We start from the raw sequence: 17,423 nt of genomic DNA on the forward strand, positions 1-17,423 counted from the left end.
ACCTAAGTTTTTCATAGGTAAGACTGAAATATACGATGAAAGTATCATCTGTAAGCATATTCAAATAGATTTTAGCATGACTTAAATATCTTCATGTTACACAATAAATTAATAGGAAAATACTGGATTGATCCAAATCTCGGGTGCCCTTCAGATGCCATTGAGGTTTTCTGCAATTTCACTGCTGGTGGTCAGACATGTCTATCTCCTATTTCTGTAACAAAGGTATGTCTTGCATTTTAGAATGTATGTCGGTACTTGTCTGATACTAGAATTTTAAATTAAAATTCTGTCACTTTAAATATTTGTGAATTTATAAATAGAAGCAAGATATCATTGTCTTGTATAGACAGAAAAATTTTTTGTTTAAAAAATTTGTGGTAAATCTCAGCATTTTTTATTTTTTTATGGTTGACCTGGCTTACTCTTCTGATTATGCTTCTTAAATTCCTTCAGAAAATGTGGAACATATGTCTTTATGTATGCACATACATTAGAAAATCCCAAATAGCTGCAATGTATGTAATCAGCAATCAGGTACTTACAGTTTTCTGAAAATGACATCACTATTAAAAGAATTTTTCCTGAAAGTTTACTATTTTTGGTAATTGGGTACAAAATAACTTCCCTTGTACATCCTTAGACCGTTGAAACTTCCTATAATTGCAATTCTATAAATGAAATGATTAGAATAAATGACAGTTTATTATAATGTCATAGCAAGTATTTATAAAAGCTGAAGTTTCATTCTATATGAATATATATTTATGGAAGAAACCAAAGCTGCATTTATCTTTACTTCTGGTTAAACTAGCTTTTTCTTACTAAGAACTCATTTGTCATTGACAGAAATCTGCTTCCTTTGTCAAATTTACCCTAATTACTCACTTATTAGTCAATACTTACCCACTTGTGTATTCATTCAATGAACATTTATTGATGACTCACTGAAAGATTGAAACTGCATCAAAAACCAGACACACAAAAAAAATAAGACTTTTTTCCATCCTTAAAGGCTCTATAGTTAAAATTGCTCAGCTAAGTTATTACAACTTGTAACATTTTTAAAAACTAAAAAAAAAAAAAAATCCAAATGAAAGTATACACATACTTTTAAATTCTAAGGAATTAAAGCATTAAGGAATGACAAATTATTAATGCTGCTTAATAACATTACGAAATTATTTTCAGTTTCTGTCATATGGAGAAACCTAGTGGTACTCTGAGGCCAACTCATGCCAGGGAAGGAAAGTGTATTATGAACATCTCTTCCCAGCAACACTTTGAATGACACCACCTGATAGTCTGAAATCAAGGATGGAGGGACTATTTACACCATGGAGATCTGAAAAGCTGAAAATCAGGGATTTCCCTCCTCCCCCTAGTAGCCAGTGGTTACAGAATTAGCAGCACATCACTGACACTTAGTTGCCAAGAAAAGTGACTTCCTCAAGAAGTCAAGGAATTTCCTCAACTTTCCCCAAACTTTAAGTTTCTGAATTGACATATCTTATAACCTGCGTATTATTTTGATATCATTAGTTGGAGTTTGGAGTTGGGAAAGTCCAGATGAACTTCCTTCATTTACTGAGCTCAGAAGCCACCCATCTCCTCACCATTCACTGTCTCAACACTCCATTGTGGACAAGCGCTCAGGCAAGTGGCCCAGGATGGCCTGTTAGTTTCAAGGGATGGAATGGCCAGATATTTGAAAAAAACCCTCTACTTGAACCTAAAGTGCTTTCAGATGACTGCAAGGTAAGAGAATGATACTTTCAGAATTGTTTGGTATAACTAACTTAAATATGATAAAAATCATAAAATTAGGATGAATAAAACTAATTGTAAGCTGAAGATACAGAGAAAAGTAAGATATTTTTGTGTTTGATTTGCAATAATTACATTTTTCAGAATCAACTATTTGCTTCCATCACATCTCATTACCTTTTGTCATATAAATTAGTCATCTGTGAATTGCGTATGTGAAACTTCCAGTGGCTCACCACTCCCTCTGAGACATGATCCAAATTTCCCAGCTCTTTATTCAATGTTTAGAATAGTCAGACCCCAACCTTCCTTTCTAGTTTGGGCTCTTCCTGATTGTTCACACTCATCATCATATCAACAATTTCTACTACTAATTATTGGGAATTTTTTACATGGGAGTTACCATGTGTTGTGTATTATTTAATCAAAGCAGCCTTGTAATAGAGATTACACTTAGTTTCATTTTTATAGGAAAGAAAGTAAAAGGACAGAGAAGGTTAATATAGCTTGTTCAAGGTCTAATTAGTGGAGCTACTTAGCTCAGGAGCAAGAAATCAACTCCACAAAGGTATACCTCCAAAGCCTTTGCCATACTCTATAGCTAGGGACTGTTCATTGAAATCTCATTTAATCCTCACAACTGCATGAAATAGATATTTATTTCTATTTCATATAGGAGGAGATGGATCATAACTGGATTTCTATCAAAATATGTTCCAGGCCAAAATCTGTACCCATGCTATCCAATTTTCACTACCAACCTACTTTCCAACCTTTTATTTAACTCATCTCATTCCCTTTCTCTGAAATACCTTTCTCTACATCTCTAACCAAGTAGAAATTTTAGGCCTGTTTTAAGGCCCATCTTAAATTCTGAATTCCTGATGCTTTCCCTGATTACTCCAGTTGGAAGTAAGGAATTTTGTATTCATTGTATTATTTTGCTTTATCACATGTGACCTGGTATTATGACTGTTTTTTTCTCTTCTCTGACTAGATTTGTAAGCTACTAAAATTCAGAAACCAGGCCTAATTTATTGATCTTTATTTTTCCAAGCATTGTAAGAAAATTGATACATTTTATTCAACTGTTACCAAATGTATTTAGTGTTTAATAAATATTGCTTGAAAGGCTTACTGAGTTAATCTAACAGCATCTTACACACAGGAGTCTAGTTCTAGTAATCACACCAAGTATATGATGTTAGTAATTTCTCTTCAGTGGACTTCAATGTCTTAATATCAATAATATTTATGGCTTAAGTAATCACTAATGTTCCTTAAAATTTTTAAATTTATAGTATCATAGTTCTGAAAATAAGTGAATAAAAAGTTCCTGAATAAAAAGCTTCATAAAACTGGTTGTGTTTCTCTATTTTATCTTCTTGAGTCTTAATCATAGGATATTTTGTACTATGTTTTTGTCCCATGCACACAAAACAGCATAGAATAAGATGAAGAGAAAGACCTAGAAACTGAGAAGAAATTAAGAAGTAACCACACAATGGGAAAACAGAAACCTAAAAAATGATTCAACATAATTATAATTTACTTCTGAAGCTATTATTATTTCTTGACTGTTCATCCCCATCTCCTCCCACCAAAAAAAAAAAAAAACCCATCCTGAAAAATCAGTCCCAAATAAAGAACACAGACGGGTATTACTCATAATAGGAATAGTGCAGTCTTTTAATTCATGCCTTATCCAATGATCTGCAGACCACAGAAGTCTGACCTTAGCCTCTGAGTGTAAAAAATCAGAACACTGTACCATTATAGGAAAGAAATAAGCCCGTGTTTCCAATTATTCTTATTGTTACCATTTATTGGGCACTTTCTCTGTGCCAGGTATTGTTCTAGGTACTTTCTGTTCATAATCTCTTATCCTTAAAATATATCTCTACATTGTCTATGAAGGTCATTTTCTGAGAAAATGAAACAATTTCCTATTAAAGCCCTTTGTTCTTATTTTACAGATTCAAGATGGCAGCTGGCATAAGGCAAAATTCCTTTTTCACACCCAGAACCCTAATCATCTTCCAGTAATTGAAGTACAAAAACTCCCTCATCTCAAACCTCAACAGAAATACTACATTGAAAGCAGTTCTGTGTGCTTTCTCTAAAGTCTCTGAATTAGTTCAGAATTCATGCTGTTGGCCAGGTAATTGCTGCAGAAGGAAAAATATATAAAGATACTATCATTATGAAATGCATTGGCTAAATCTTAAAGAATCTCAGGAAGAAAAGACTTCCTCCTAAGAAGGAGAAAAGGCATTTTTAAAGGACTATGATTGATAAAGTATTTAATTCTTTTAAAAATTATAATGATCTGATTTCCCTAGAGAATTCCCTAGAACTGAAAATTTATAAACACGGAATTCTTCAGGACACCATATGTTTTTTGACTGTCTGAGAGCAAAGTACCCTTTAGACAGCTGGAGACGCAGAACACTGTGGAGCAATACTGGTTAATGCTTCCAGATGTGCAATGCTTCTGTCTAAAAACTACCAACCACAATCCAATATGTCATTTTCCCAAACACTAAGCTGTATTCAGGTCCCCAGTGGGCATATACATCTTAGCCAGTGGTACACTACCTCTTACGTGTTGCCTTTTTGTGTTGCTTGGTGCTCTTTCTAAAACAAGGTGCTTGTGGCTTTCATAAACTATTTTATTTCTTTGTCTTTGTCATACTTTAAGAGTGTATGTACTGGTTACATCAAAATATGTTTGGTAGCATTTATTTTAATTTTAATTTGTTTGGTCACATAATAACAAGTAAAACATTATTTATGTGAAGTCCTTTTTCTATTTTAAAATTCTCTTTGTGGACTCAAAACCAGCACAATGTAACCTGTACTTCTGCACAAGAGAATTGGGAGGGTTTTTTTGTATTTGTTTTATTTTTTAAAGTGCTGTAAAAATATTGGCCAGCTACATCCAGTAGTAGGTTTGGGTTGAGTTTTGGGATTGTTATATTCTATTTTTAAAAATCCATGATCATCTGGAATGATACTTTGTGTATTTATATTTTGTAAAGTTTTAATTCAGCAAATCCTTTGAAATTGCTGCTGTTTTAAGTTATAAAAACTTTCTATTTCTGCTTCTTCGAAATTACATGTTTTGTAGTATTCATTTTCTTTTTCCGTTCTGAAATTTAATGTGTTGGGACCTAAAAGAATTCAACTCACAAGTCTTTAAAGCAACATCCAGGAAAAAAATAATTTTTGTAATTTAAAATAGGGTCAGTTTACACTTATTGTCAAAGAAATGTTTGTTCAGAAAAAAATAGTATACCTTTTGGTATATCTTAAAGCTTGTTACATCCATTATAAACATACCTTTAGCCATAGCAAACCACACTTACCTATCGATAATAAAAATGTGCTTTACATCTATTTTGGTTGTATTTATTTTATCTTCTTTTACTACCATATCATCCCATTATGTATGATAGCCCCTCTGGCAAAACTATTCTGTATAATGTAGATTTAAAGTACTAGAAAATATCTGTTACATCCCTGCAAAAAGATTCGGTGTTTCTATTTATACAAAGATCATAGAACAAAAATATATTCTCATACATAGTCAAGCAGTTTTCACCAATGGTGCTAAGATCATTCAACAGAAAAGGACAGCTTTTTATACTCCTGTATTTCTTTTAATGTGGCTTCACTAGTAACAAATTCTGGTTTTTGTCTGAAAACTCTTCAATGTCCTCATTTTGTCTGGAGGACATTTTCACTGGTATAGAATCTAGATGTTATTTTTATCCCTTTTAAAGATTGTCCTAAAAGTTCTATTTTCTATTGTCCTATAACTTCCATCATTTCTATTCAAAGTCAGCTATCAGTTTTGTATTTGTTCTTTTGAAGTGTTAGTGTTTTAGTTTGTAATAGTTTTAATACTACAATGTGTTTAGTTTTCTGTGTAACTTGCTTGAGATTCAAAAAGCTCCTTGACTGTATAACCTGATCTCCTTGGTAAACTTTAGAAAACTTTTGGCCAGGGTTTCTTCACATATTACTACTGCCCATTCTCCCATCTCTCCTTTTGGGACTTCAGTTCCAAAATTTTAGACATTTACTGTATCACATAAAACTTTTATACTCTTCCACATTCTTGTCCTTTTTCTTGTTTTGCTTCAAGTTTTTTTTCTCCCAGTTATAGTTTACCAAGTCTGTTTGCTGTGTCTAATCTGTTGCTTAGCCCATCACTGAGTTCTTAAATTCAAGCAGACCTCTCCTGACTTGCCCGTTGCTCCCCTCAGCAGTGTATTTCAGTCAGTCTGCTTATTCTGCTCCCCACTCTGTCTCTGGTGAACCCTCTCACCCGCCATCCCTCAACTCTGGTCTGTACCCCAGCTATTGTACGCATGAAAAAATAAATCTTTAAAAAAAAAAAAAGTGTCCCAACTGAAGACCTATGCTGGTTATAGGGACCCTAGTCTCCTTTGTCATCTCTTAACTCCAACTTTCTTCTCATTCTACTCCCTAGTCTCCTAACCCATCAATTTTGAAGACTGCTAAAGTTCTCAGACACTGTTATTCTCAGCATTTTCCTTCATCTGAAGAATATCTACCATTTCCTGTAGTGGTTAGCTGGTTAGGATTCTGGTCTTTGTCTTGCACTTCTTTTGAAATATTTTTTCTCTATTATAAATTCTTACTTACCTTTTATCCCCAGTATTTTGGATATGTCATTATAATGTCTCTGACATCTATTATTTGTGATAAGTTAGACATTACCTATTGATATGTTGCTGTTCCTTGTATATAATCTGACCTGTTATTTCTTTCAAGATTTTTATCTTTCTTTGACTTTTAGCAATTTATCGATGACATGCCTTGGAGTTTATTTTTATTTTATTTTTTTTTTTTTTTTAAATAATTTATTTAGGTTAACACTGGTAAAGGATTTATTATTTTTTTTTTAATAAATTTTATTGTTATATTCCCCATACAATTGCAGCCCCCCATTCTGACCCCAATCCCTCCCCTCCCGCCCCCGCCCCCCTAAAAGTGTCTCTGGTTCATAGTTTTTTGTTGATTTTGATTTTCACTTTCTTATAGTTATTCATTTTCCTGGTCCCTTATTTAAGTTTTCTAGATTCCTGCTATGAGTGAGACCATCCGGTATTTTTCTTTTTCTTTTTGGCTTATTTCGCTGAGCATGATCCCTTCCAGCACCATCCATGTTGCAGCAAATTGCATGTGTTTATCTTTTTTGAATGCTGAGTAATATTCCATGGTATATATGTACCACATCTTCTTGATCCAGTCATCTATTTTTGGGCATTTGGGTTGTTTCCAAAGCTTAGCTATTGTAAACAGTGCTGCTATAAACATAGGGGTGCAGGTGTTCTTTGGAATTGATGTTTCTGTGTCCTTTGGGTAAATACCTAGGAGTGGAATTGCTGGGTCATATGGTAGCTCTATGTTTAGTAGGTCCAGAAATCTCCACACAGCTTTCCACAGTGGTTGGACCAGTTTGCACTCCCACCAACAGTGCAGAAGAGTTCCTTTTTCTCCACACCCTCGCCAACATTTGTTGTTGCTAGTTTTTTTAATATGTGCCATTCTCACTGGTGTAAGATGGTATCTCATGGTAGTTTTGATTTGCATTTCCCTGATGACAAGTGATGTTGAACATTTTTTCATATGCCTGTTGGCCATTTGCATTTCCTCTTCAGAGAAGTTTCTTTTAAGCTCTTCTGCCCATTTTTTGACTGGATTATTTTCTTTGTTGTTGTTGAGTCTCATCAGCTATTTGCAGACTTTTGTGATCAGTCCTTTATCATTACTGTTGGGTGCAAAAATGTTCTCCCAGTTGGTGGGGTTTCTCTTTGTTTTTGTTATTGTCTCTTTTGCTGTGCAAAAGCTCTTTAATTTGATATAGTCCCAGCTGTTTATCTTTGCCTTCACTATCACTGCTTTGGGTGATGTGTCTGTAAAGATGTCTTTGATGTGCAAATCACGTAGTGTTTCGCCTATATTTCCTTCTATATATTTTATGGTTTCAGGTCTTATGTCTAGTTCTTTAATCCATTTTGAGTTGATTTTTGTGTATGGTGTGAGGTGGTGGTCAAGCTTCATTCTTTTGCATGTAGCAACCCAGTTTTCCCAGCACCATTTATTGAACAAACTTTCTTTGCTCCAATGCATAGTCTTTGCTCCTTTGTCAAAGATTAGTTGACCATAAATCTGTGGGTTTATTTCTGGATTTTCTATTCGATTCCATTGGTCTGTATGTCTGTTCTTGTTCCAATACCATGCAGTTTTGATGATTATGGCTTTGTAGTATAGTTTGAAGTCTGGGAGTCTGATGCCTCCATTCCCTTCTTTTTTTTTCAGGAGAGCTTTGGCTATTCGGGGTTTTTTGTGATTCCATATAAATTTCATCAATAATTGTTCTATTTCTTTGAAGAATGACATTGAAATTTTGATTGGAATAGCATTGAATCTGTATATTGCTTTTGGAAGGATGGCCATTTTAATAATGTTTATTCTTCCAATCCATGAGCAGGGGATGTCTCTCCATTTCTTTGTGTCTTCTTCTATTTCTTTTAACAGTGTTTTATAGTTTTCTTTGTATAGGTCCTTTACCTCTTTTGTTAGATTTATTCCCAAATATTTGATTTTTTTTGTTTCAATAACAAAAGGGATGGTCTTTTTGATTTCTTCTTCTTCAGATTTATTGTTTGTGTATAGGAAGGCTACTGACTTTTGCGTGTTGATTTTGTATCCTGCCACTTTACTGAACTGATTGATGAGTTGAATTAGCTTTTCTGTGGAGTTTTTGGGGTTCTCTATGTATAATATCATATCGTCTGCAAATAGTGATAGTTTGACTTCTTCTTTTCCTATTTGGATTCCTTGGATGTCTTTCTCTTGTCTTATTGCCCTGGCTAGGACTTCCAGTATTATATTGAAAAGCAATGGTGAGAGTGGACATCCTTGTCTTGTTCCAGATCTTAATGGAATTGCTTTCAGCTTTTCACCATTGAGAATGATACTGGCTGTTGGCTTGTCATAGATGGCCTTTATGATGTTGAGGTATGTTCCTTGTATCCCAAGAATTTCAAGGGCTTTTATCATGAATGGGTGTTGCACTTTGTCGAAAGCTTTCTCAGCATCTATTGATATTATCATATGGTTTTTATATTTCTTTTTGTTGATGTGTTGGATAACGTTGATTGATTTTCGGATGTTAAACCATCCTTGTGCCCCTGGAATGAATCCAACTTGGTCGTGGTGAATTATCTTATGGATACATTGTTGGATTCTGATAGCTAAAATTTTATTGAGGATTTTTGCATCAGTGTTCATTAGGGAGATTGGCCTGTAGTTTTCCTTTTTTGTGTTGTCCTTGTTCGGTTTTGGTATTAGTGTAATGTTGGCTTCATAGAACGTGTTTGGTATTGTCCCTTCCTTCTCAATTTTTTGGAAGAGTTTGTGAAGGATAGGCACTAATTCGTCTCTGAATGTTTGGTAGAATTCATTTGTAAATCCATCAGGTCCTGGGCTTTTGTTTTTGGGGAGGTTTTTGATTACCATTTCAATTTCGCTAATTGTAATTGGTCTGTTTAGGTGTTCTATTTCTTCTTTATCTAGCTTTGGGTGATTGTAGAGTTGTAGGAATTTGTCCATCTCCTCTAGATTGTTAAACTTGTTTCCATATAACTGTTCATAGTAGTTACTGATTATTCTTTTGATTTCTGCTGTGTCCGTTGTGATTTCTCCTCTTTCATTGATGATCCTGTTTATTTGTGCTTTCTCCCTTTTTTCCTTTGTGAGCCTGGCTAGGGGTTTGTCTATTTTATTGATTTTTTCAAAGAACCAGCTCTTGGTTTCATTGATCTTTTGGATTGTTTTTTTAGTTTCAATTTCATTTATTTCTGCTTTGGTTTTTATTATTTCTTTTCTTCTACTGGTTTTGGGGTTTTTTTGTTGTTCTTTTTCTAGATCTTTGAGCTTCGAGATTAGGTTGTTTCTTTGCGTTCTTTCTTGTTTCTTGATGTGAGCTTCTATTGCTATACATTTTCCTCTTATTACTGCTTTTGCTGCATCCCATACATTTAGGATATTGGTGTCCTCCTTGTCGTTCAATTCAAAAAATTTTTTAATTTCTTCTTTGATCTCCTCATTAGTCCAATGGTCTTCCAGTAGTGTGGTTTTTAATCTCCATGAGGTAGGAAAGTTCCTTGCCTTCTTTTTATGGTTTATTTCTAGTTTGATGCCTTCATGGTCAGAAAAGATGGTTGATATGATTTCAATCTTGGTGTATCTGTTGATGTTTGTCTTGTGCCCCAGTATGTGATCGATCCTGGAGAATGATCCGTGTGCGCTTGAGAAAAATGTGTACTCCGTTTTTTTGGGGTTTAGTGTTCTATAGATGTCTGTTAAGCCCAATTGCTCTAGGTCTTTATTTAGAGCTTTGGTTTCTTTACTTATTTTTTGTCTTGTTGATCTATCCATTGTTGATAGTGGTGTGTTGAAGTCTCCCACTACGTATGTGTTTTCTCTGATGTCTGTTTTCAGAGAGGACAACAGTTGTCTGATATATTTTGGTGCTCCTTCGTTTGGTGAGTATATGTTAATGAGTGTTATTTCTTCTTGAAGTATTGTCCCCTTGATCATAATGTAGTGACCATTGGGGTCTCTTTTTATCTTTTTGAGTATGAAATCTGTTTTATCTGATATAAGTATAGCTGTTCCTGCTTTCTTTTTTGGTCCATTTGCTTGTAGGATTGTTTTCCATCCTTTAACTTTGAGCCTATTTTTATCTTTTGTAGCTAAATGTGTTTCCTGGAGACAGCAAAAGGTTGGGTTTTGTTTCTTAATCCAGGCTGCAACTCTGTGTCTTTTTATTGAAGTTTAGTCCATTTACATTTAGAGTTAATATTGATATGTTAGCATCTGTATTTGCCATTGTGTTTGTCTTTCCTTTGATTTTATTTATTTATTCTTTTAATAACTTTTTTTTTTTTTTGGCCTTCTTTCATTGTTATTCGTCGCTCTGAGGTTCTGGCTTTAGGACTCCTTGTAGTATTTTTTGGAGTGGGGGTTTAGTTGCAATGAAATTCCGGAGTTTCTGTTTGTCTGGGAAGGTCCATATTCTTTCTTCAAAGAGGAAGGAGAGCTTTGCTGGATAGAGTATTCTTGGTTGACATCTGTTTTCTTGGAGTCTGTTGACTATGTCCCTCCACTCTCTCCTTGCCCGTAGTGTTTCTTCGGAGAAGTCTGATGTCAGCCTGATTGGTTTTCCTTTGAATGTTATCTGTTTCTTCCCTCTTGCCAGCTTCATTATTTTTTCCTTGTCCTGGATTCTTGGGAGCTTTACTATTATGTGTCTTGCTGTATTTTTCCTTTCGTCGTGGAAGTTTGGTGTTCTTCTTGCTTCTTGTATATCAATTTTCAGCTCCTTCTTCACATTTGGGAAGTTCTCTTCAATTATCTCTTTGAATATTTTCTCTGTTCCTACATCTCTCTCCTCTCCTTCTGGTATTCCTATAACTCTTATATTTCCTTTCCTCATGGAGTCAGATAGTTCCCGAAGTCTTTCTTCGTTCTTTTTCCTTCGTACTTCTCTTTCCTTTTCTGTTTTGGTTCTTTTTATTTCTGTGTCTTCAAGATTACTTATTCGTTCTTCCATTTCATCTATTCTGCTTTCATTGCTTTTCCCAGAATTCTTTAGTTCTTCCATTAATTCTTTGATCTCCTGCATTTCTTTTACTTCCCTCTTTAGGGACTCAATTTCTTTCTTCTGACCATTGTTTTCCCTCTCTAGGGACTCAATTGCATTCTTCTGATCGTTGATTATTTTTCCCTTATCATTGTTTTCCTTTATGACTTCTGTCAGTTTTTTAATCACGGCAATTTTAAATTCTCTTTCTGGAAGGCTCAGAAATTCTTCCAAGTTATTGTCGTTGCAATCTGGGGGCTGGCTTTCTTTTTGTGGTGTGCTTTTTCTCTGGAGAGTTGCTAGGTTGCGTGTGGTTCTTCTCCTCCCTACTGTCTGTTTTCTAATTTGCCGTATGCGTTGGGACACTGTGTTGTTGGGACTTGCCGGCATCTTGGGTGGGCTTCTCTGTTCCCCTCTGGTTCTTCCAGGAGTCATCTGTCAGTTTCAAGCAGCCTTTACTGGAGAAAGGTCCCTGTTCTAAAATGCCGATGTGGGGACACACTCCCCTGTGCGCCTGGTCTGCCCCGGCGGTGGGTTCCTGCTCCCCTCTGGGCTTGGACTGCAGGCCAGAGGGGGTCTGGCGTGGGCGAACTTCCCCCCGCTCACCTCTGGCTCCTGAGGAAGCCTTCTGCCGGTAGTCTTTACTGTAGAAATGTCCCTGTTCTAAAATGGTGATGTGGGGCACACTCCCTGCGCTTCTGGTCTCAGGCACACTATTCTGCGCGCCTGGTCTGCCCCGGCTGTGGGTGCTCGCTCTCCCTGTGGGCTCAGACTACTTGTTCAGAAGGGGCCCGGTGTGGGCTAACTCCCCAGCTGGCCACTAGCTCCTTCAGTAGCCTGTGCTGGGGTCAAGTCGCTAGGTGGCACCAGAGATCTCTCCTAGAGCCCTTGGGGAGCTGATTTTCCACCCCGTGGGACAGGGAGCAGAGCGGGGATGGTAGGGTACACCTCAACGGCTTTGGGGTGCTGTGTCTGCCTTGTGCCCCACCGTCGAGGGGAACCCACGCCCCTAATTTCGTGCCCCGGGTCTCAGTTCCAAAGCCCTCAGTTCCAGGACGCGGGCTGTAGCCCAGATCAGTGGCGCGGGAATGGCGCCTTTTGAATCCCGCTCCCCTGCCTGGGCGCCTTGTTCCTGCTCACTCAGGGAGGGCCTCTGCCCGGGTCTCAGTTCCAAAGCCCTCAGTTCCAGGACGCGGGCTGTAGCCCAGATCAGTGGCGCGGGAATGGCGCCTTTTGAATCCCGCTCCCCTGCCTGGGCGCCTTGTTCCTGCTCACTCAGGGAGGGCCTCCGCCCGGGTCTCAGTTCCAAAGCCCTCAGTTCCAGGACGCGGGCTGTAGCCTAGATCAGTGGCGCGGGAATGGCGCCTTTTGAATCCCGCTCCCCTGCCTGGGCGCCTTGTTCCTGCTCACTCAGGGAGGGCCTCCGCCGTCTCCCCGCAAGCCTAGGTCGCAGGCGCAGGGCCCTGGGCAGCTGCAATCCGAGCGCCGCTTTCGCGCAAGCTTACCGGGCGGCCGGGGCTGTGTGCTGGTGCTGGTCTCCTCCTGGTGGGCGGGGCTCTCTTCAATGGCGCCCGGAGCTCACCTCCGCGGCGGATCCTGCAGGGTTCGCCCCAGCTCCCGTTCACGGGGTGCGGTGGCTGAAATAGTTCCTTTCCACTCACAGTCCCACTTACTGCATCCGTTTTTCTTGTTGGGCGCTTTGGTTCGTTGTTTCCCTGGTCTCTGCCGGTCGGAGAGTGCCGCCTCTGTGGGCGGGGGAGGGGAGCAGGGTTCTGCGCTTCCCTCCCTTCTCGTCCTCTTTTATGGCAACTTTCTTCTTTGGGCAGTTTGCTGGAGTCGTCCGTTTATCTTCCGTGTCCCAGTTCTCACTGGGACCTGCCGCTTTTCCTCCCTATTAACTTTTTTTAATGGGAGATCTTACTCGCAGCGTCTCCTCGCCGCCATGTTGCTCTGCCCCCCCTGGAGTTTATTTTTAATCCTACTTGCAGTTGAATTCAAATCTAAAAGGCTCTATATCATCACAGTGCAACATTTTTCACTTATAATCCCTTGTGTTATTGTTCTCATACAACATGACTCCCCAAAAATAAACACTGATGTACACAAAGAGGTAACCATAAGTCAAAATTGAAATCAATCACTTCACAAAGTACACTGCAAAAATATTTTGCCACTGCAAAATAGTGTAGCACATTAATCTAAAGCCTAATGGGGGGCCTCCCCGGTGGCGCAGCGGTTGAGCGCTGGGTTGCGAAGCTGCCTGCAGCCTCTGCAGCCGGTTCAATCCCCGGCTGCTCCCTGTCCACCGGAGGAGGGTCCCACATGGTGCGCAGACCTCTCCTGCCGCCCGCTGCTCCCCTCAGCAGTGTGCTTCGGTCCTTCTGCCTGCTCTGCTCCCCGCTCTGGCTCTGGTGAATTCTCTCACCCTCCTGCGCTTCTGACTGTACCCAGTGCATGTATAGGCCGAACAAACAAACAAATAATAAATAAATAGATGAATAGGACATGCCTCTAGAAAAAATTAAAAAAAAATAAAATAAAATAAAGCCTAATGGGTATAATAAATTAGTTTTTAAAAAAATGCTCTCAAGTTCACCTAAAATATGCTGTCTATAGAGGCAGAGTTACCATGAAACTAACAAATTTAATAATTGGGCCTTTAAGTGGCCTTTGAAATCACATAGGCATTTCTGTAAAGTTTATGAAAAACTAAAATTATTTTATTTTTACAAAAAGGACTCTAATTTGTGTGAACCTCAGGCCTCACAAAACCTAATCTATTGCTGCCTTTTATGTGGAATAAAACATAAATATAGTTCTTTCTGTGGGGAGCATAAAGTTTATTTGATAACTCTTCAATAAACAGAGAGTGGATGCTGCTGGTAGCACAGAAATGAGCTGAGCGGTATGACATGTTTAGCAGCAGGCACCTTACAGACCTTATTTTCTGACCAAAATGTTCAAGTTTGACTCTCTCACATAAGACCTAAAGTTTTCATAGTTTCAAAAATAAGTGTAAACTAAGCCTCAATGTACAGTGCAATGCCTTATTAAAGCATAACTTTAATATGTTTTTTCACTGTGACCTACATAGTAATGGGCTGTCAGCGGTATGGTGAAGTCATTGTCACCTCAGCCTGGGTACACAATTTTGCAGTCTGTGTGCTTTGGATTTGAAGTCCTTGTTTAATCAAAGCCAAATTAGAAAAATGGCACCTCCACAAAGAAGAGCAACTGGTAGAGAACCTGAGTTATCACTTGGCTGTACTTAGCAGGGGAGTTTTAGGACTGCACACAGTACAAAAAATAATCCCAATAACACCCCATTAAAGATAATTTGATTTCTAGGCCTCCCTGGTGGCGCAGGGGGTTAAGATGCAGCCTATGGGGCTATCCACAGCCTCTGCAGCATGAGTTCGCTCCCCCGGCTGGCCAGGGAGCTACCCACATGGTGCAGCAGACCTCTCCTCATTTGCTGCCCCCCTCAGCAGTGTATTTCAGTCATTCTGCCTGTTCTGTTCCCTACTCTGTCTCTGGTGAATCCTCTCATGCCCCACACATCTGCCTGTGCCCCAGCTCTTGTATGCATAAATAATCTTTTAAAAAAATTTTGATTTCACCAAGTATCTATTTCCAAAATATTAAGAGATTCAAGAAAACGCCTCACTTCTTGAAGTAAATGAAAGAAATCCAGTTTCATGAAAAGGATGCTCTTTGTGAAGAGATAAAGATCTTCCTTAACTATTAGAAAAGAAAAACTTTATTTGAATCTTAATAGTATATTCAGTTTTTCTTACTTGAAAGTTTTTAAATTGTAGAAGCAATTCAGTCATTTAACTACCAATACAAATGCCAATATACTATATCAAATATTCATAGTTACATTAATTTTCATTCCTATTTTCTACGTAATTCAATATATCATATCATGTCTTTCTACAATGACCAAAAAAAAAAGTTGGTACGAAAGTTTTGTACAAAAGTTAATTAGTATAGACTAACAAATTCATGGTTTGATAGTTGGAAGAAAATAAAACAATAGGAATTTATTTCATTGATTTTATAACCACATATATTCCAGCCAGTAAAACTTGCAGTTTTTAGGCTTCTGGTGTTAAAAATAAATGTTTTTCAGAATTTTTTTCTAAAGTGTTTTTAGAAATCTATTCCCATACTTTCTGTAGATCTTTCCTGGATTCCTCTAATTGTAATAACTCAATACTTGGATCTTTCTAAAGGCTGAAACTCTTGAATCATGATTTATTTGTTTGACCCAATCATTGGATATTTCTAAAGACTGAACTTCCTGAATCATGATTTATTTGTTTGATCCATTATGCTCATGCCAATAGATTTAGCCAATTCTTTGGAACCAGTTACTTGTGTTAAAATACTAGGCCCATCCAATCACAGTATATCATGCTTTCCTGTTAAAGAATAATCATACCCAACATCAATCTGTGGTTTCTTCTTTCATGCCTTGCTTGTATCCCACGCTTGGAATCCAAACTTAGGAGTTAATCTTGCCCTGATCCCCTACAGGTAAAAGAAATGCAATCTTTACTGCAAGGCCTATAAGACTTTGGTTACCTGGGCTCTGAATACCTGTCAACCTTCTCTCCCTTCTTTCTCATCAGCATCAATATACTTCAGCCATATCTAACTTATCAGATGTTCCCTGAACATACTATACTTTCTCATTCCTCTGTCCGGAAGGCTCACCTGCCTGTCCTCTTGACCAACTTCTACTCATTCTTCAAGTAAGTTTCTAAAGGAAATCTTTCCTAAGTTTCCTACAAAGGAATGCATGCTACTTCCTCGTTATGTCATATTCTATATTTTATGCTTGCTCCAATATGTTCTCATTGCACTTCACTCATTTGTCTCCCTTCACTAAACTGTAACCTTCCTGAAGGCAGGGTATAAATGTTTGTTCATAATCACATAGAATGGCATAATGCTTGGGCCTCCCTAGTGGCACAAGGGGTTTAGCACAGCACTAGGAAGCTATCCTCAGCCTCTGCAGCGCGAGTTGGATCCCTGGCTGGCCAGGGAGCTACCTACATGGTGAGGCAGACCTCTCCTGTCTTGCCTACTGCTCCCCTCAGCAGTGTATTTCAGTCAGTCCACCTGTTCTGTTCCCTGCTCTGTCTCTGGTGAATCTTCTCTCCCTCCCGCACCTCTAGCCAGTACCCCAGTTCCTGTATGCATAAATAAATAAATCTTAAAGAGAATAGCACAATGTTTGATGCAAATAGGTGCTCAAAACTTTTCCTGCCTTCATGTTTCATTGTATGTCGTAACTCTGAGTTTGCAATTCAAATTGGGCAAAAATTTGCAAGGTCCCTGTACTTAATGAACTTACTATCTGGGAGAAAAACTGTTAATCAAATGATAACATTAATGAATATGTAATTACAACTTGAATTGAGGCCTCTGAAAAGCACACACACACACACACACACACTGACAGGCTGGAGCAGGGGTGGGAGAGGAGTAACTAAAGAAAGCTTCCCTTGGAAAGTAGTGCTTACTTGCCATCTGAAGGATGAGTAACTGGGAATGAGGCTGAAGACATTTGGGTCAGAAATGAGGGATCTTGCAAGGTCATAATAAGAATTAGATCTTTACCCTAAGAGCAAAAAATGGCTTTAAAGGGTTTTGAAGGGGCCTCCCTGGTGGCACAAGGGGTTAAGTCTCAGCAGTCTTAACTGCTACTGACAGTCAAGGCAACACTATTTGCATCCCCAGCCAAGGAGCTAATCCACTTGGCACAGCAGACCTCACCTGTCTTGCCTGCTGCTCCCTTCAGCAGTGTTATTTCAATCAATCTGCCTGTACTCCCCACTCTGTCCCTGGCCTCCCACACCTCTGGCCTACACCCCAGCTCTTGTACACACAAATAAAACTCTTTTAAAAATAAAAATAAAGGGTTTTGAAGAGTTCACTGACATTTTCAGACTTGTGATTT

At 38.2% G+C, this 17,423-nt stretch overlaps 1 protein-coding gene across 1 annotated transcript in view; it reads left to right on the forward strand.

Annotated features, from left to right (window-relative positions):
• The window catches only part of COL24A1 (collagen type XXIV alpha 1 chain), a gene marked incomplete at both ends in the record, with an annotated part of 264,900 nt that extends 261,010 nt beyond the window's left edge, over nucleotides 1–3,890 (forward strand). The window contains 3 exons of the mRNA XM_084243185.1: nucleotides 116–225; nucleotides 1,543–1,758; nucleotides 3,744–3,890. Coding sequence (XP_084099311.1) covers nucleotides 116–225; nucleotides 1,543–1,758; nucleotides 3,744–3,890 — 473 coding nt within the window. The remainder of the gene's footprint in view (nucleotides 1–115; nucleotides 226–1,542; nucleotides 1,759–3,743) is intronic.
• Between the last annotated feature and the right edge of the window lie 13,533 nt (nucleotides 3,891–17,423).

The sequence above is a fragment of the Talpa europaea genome (assembly GCF_964194135.1).
Source record: "Talpa europaea genome assembly, chromosome: 9".
NCBI classification, from domain to species: domain Eukaryota; kingdom Metazoa; phylum Chordata; class Mammalia; order Eulipotyphla; family Talpidae; genus Talpa; species Talpa europaea.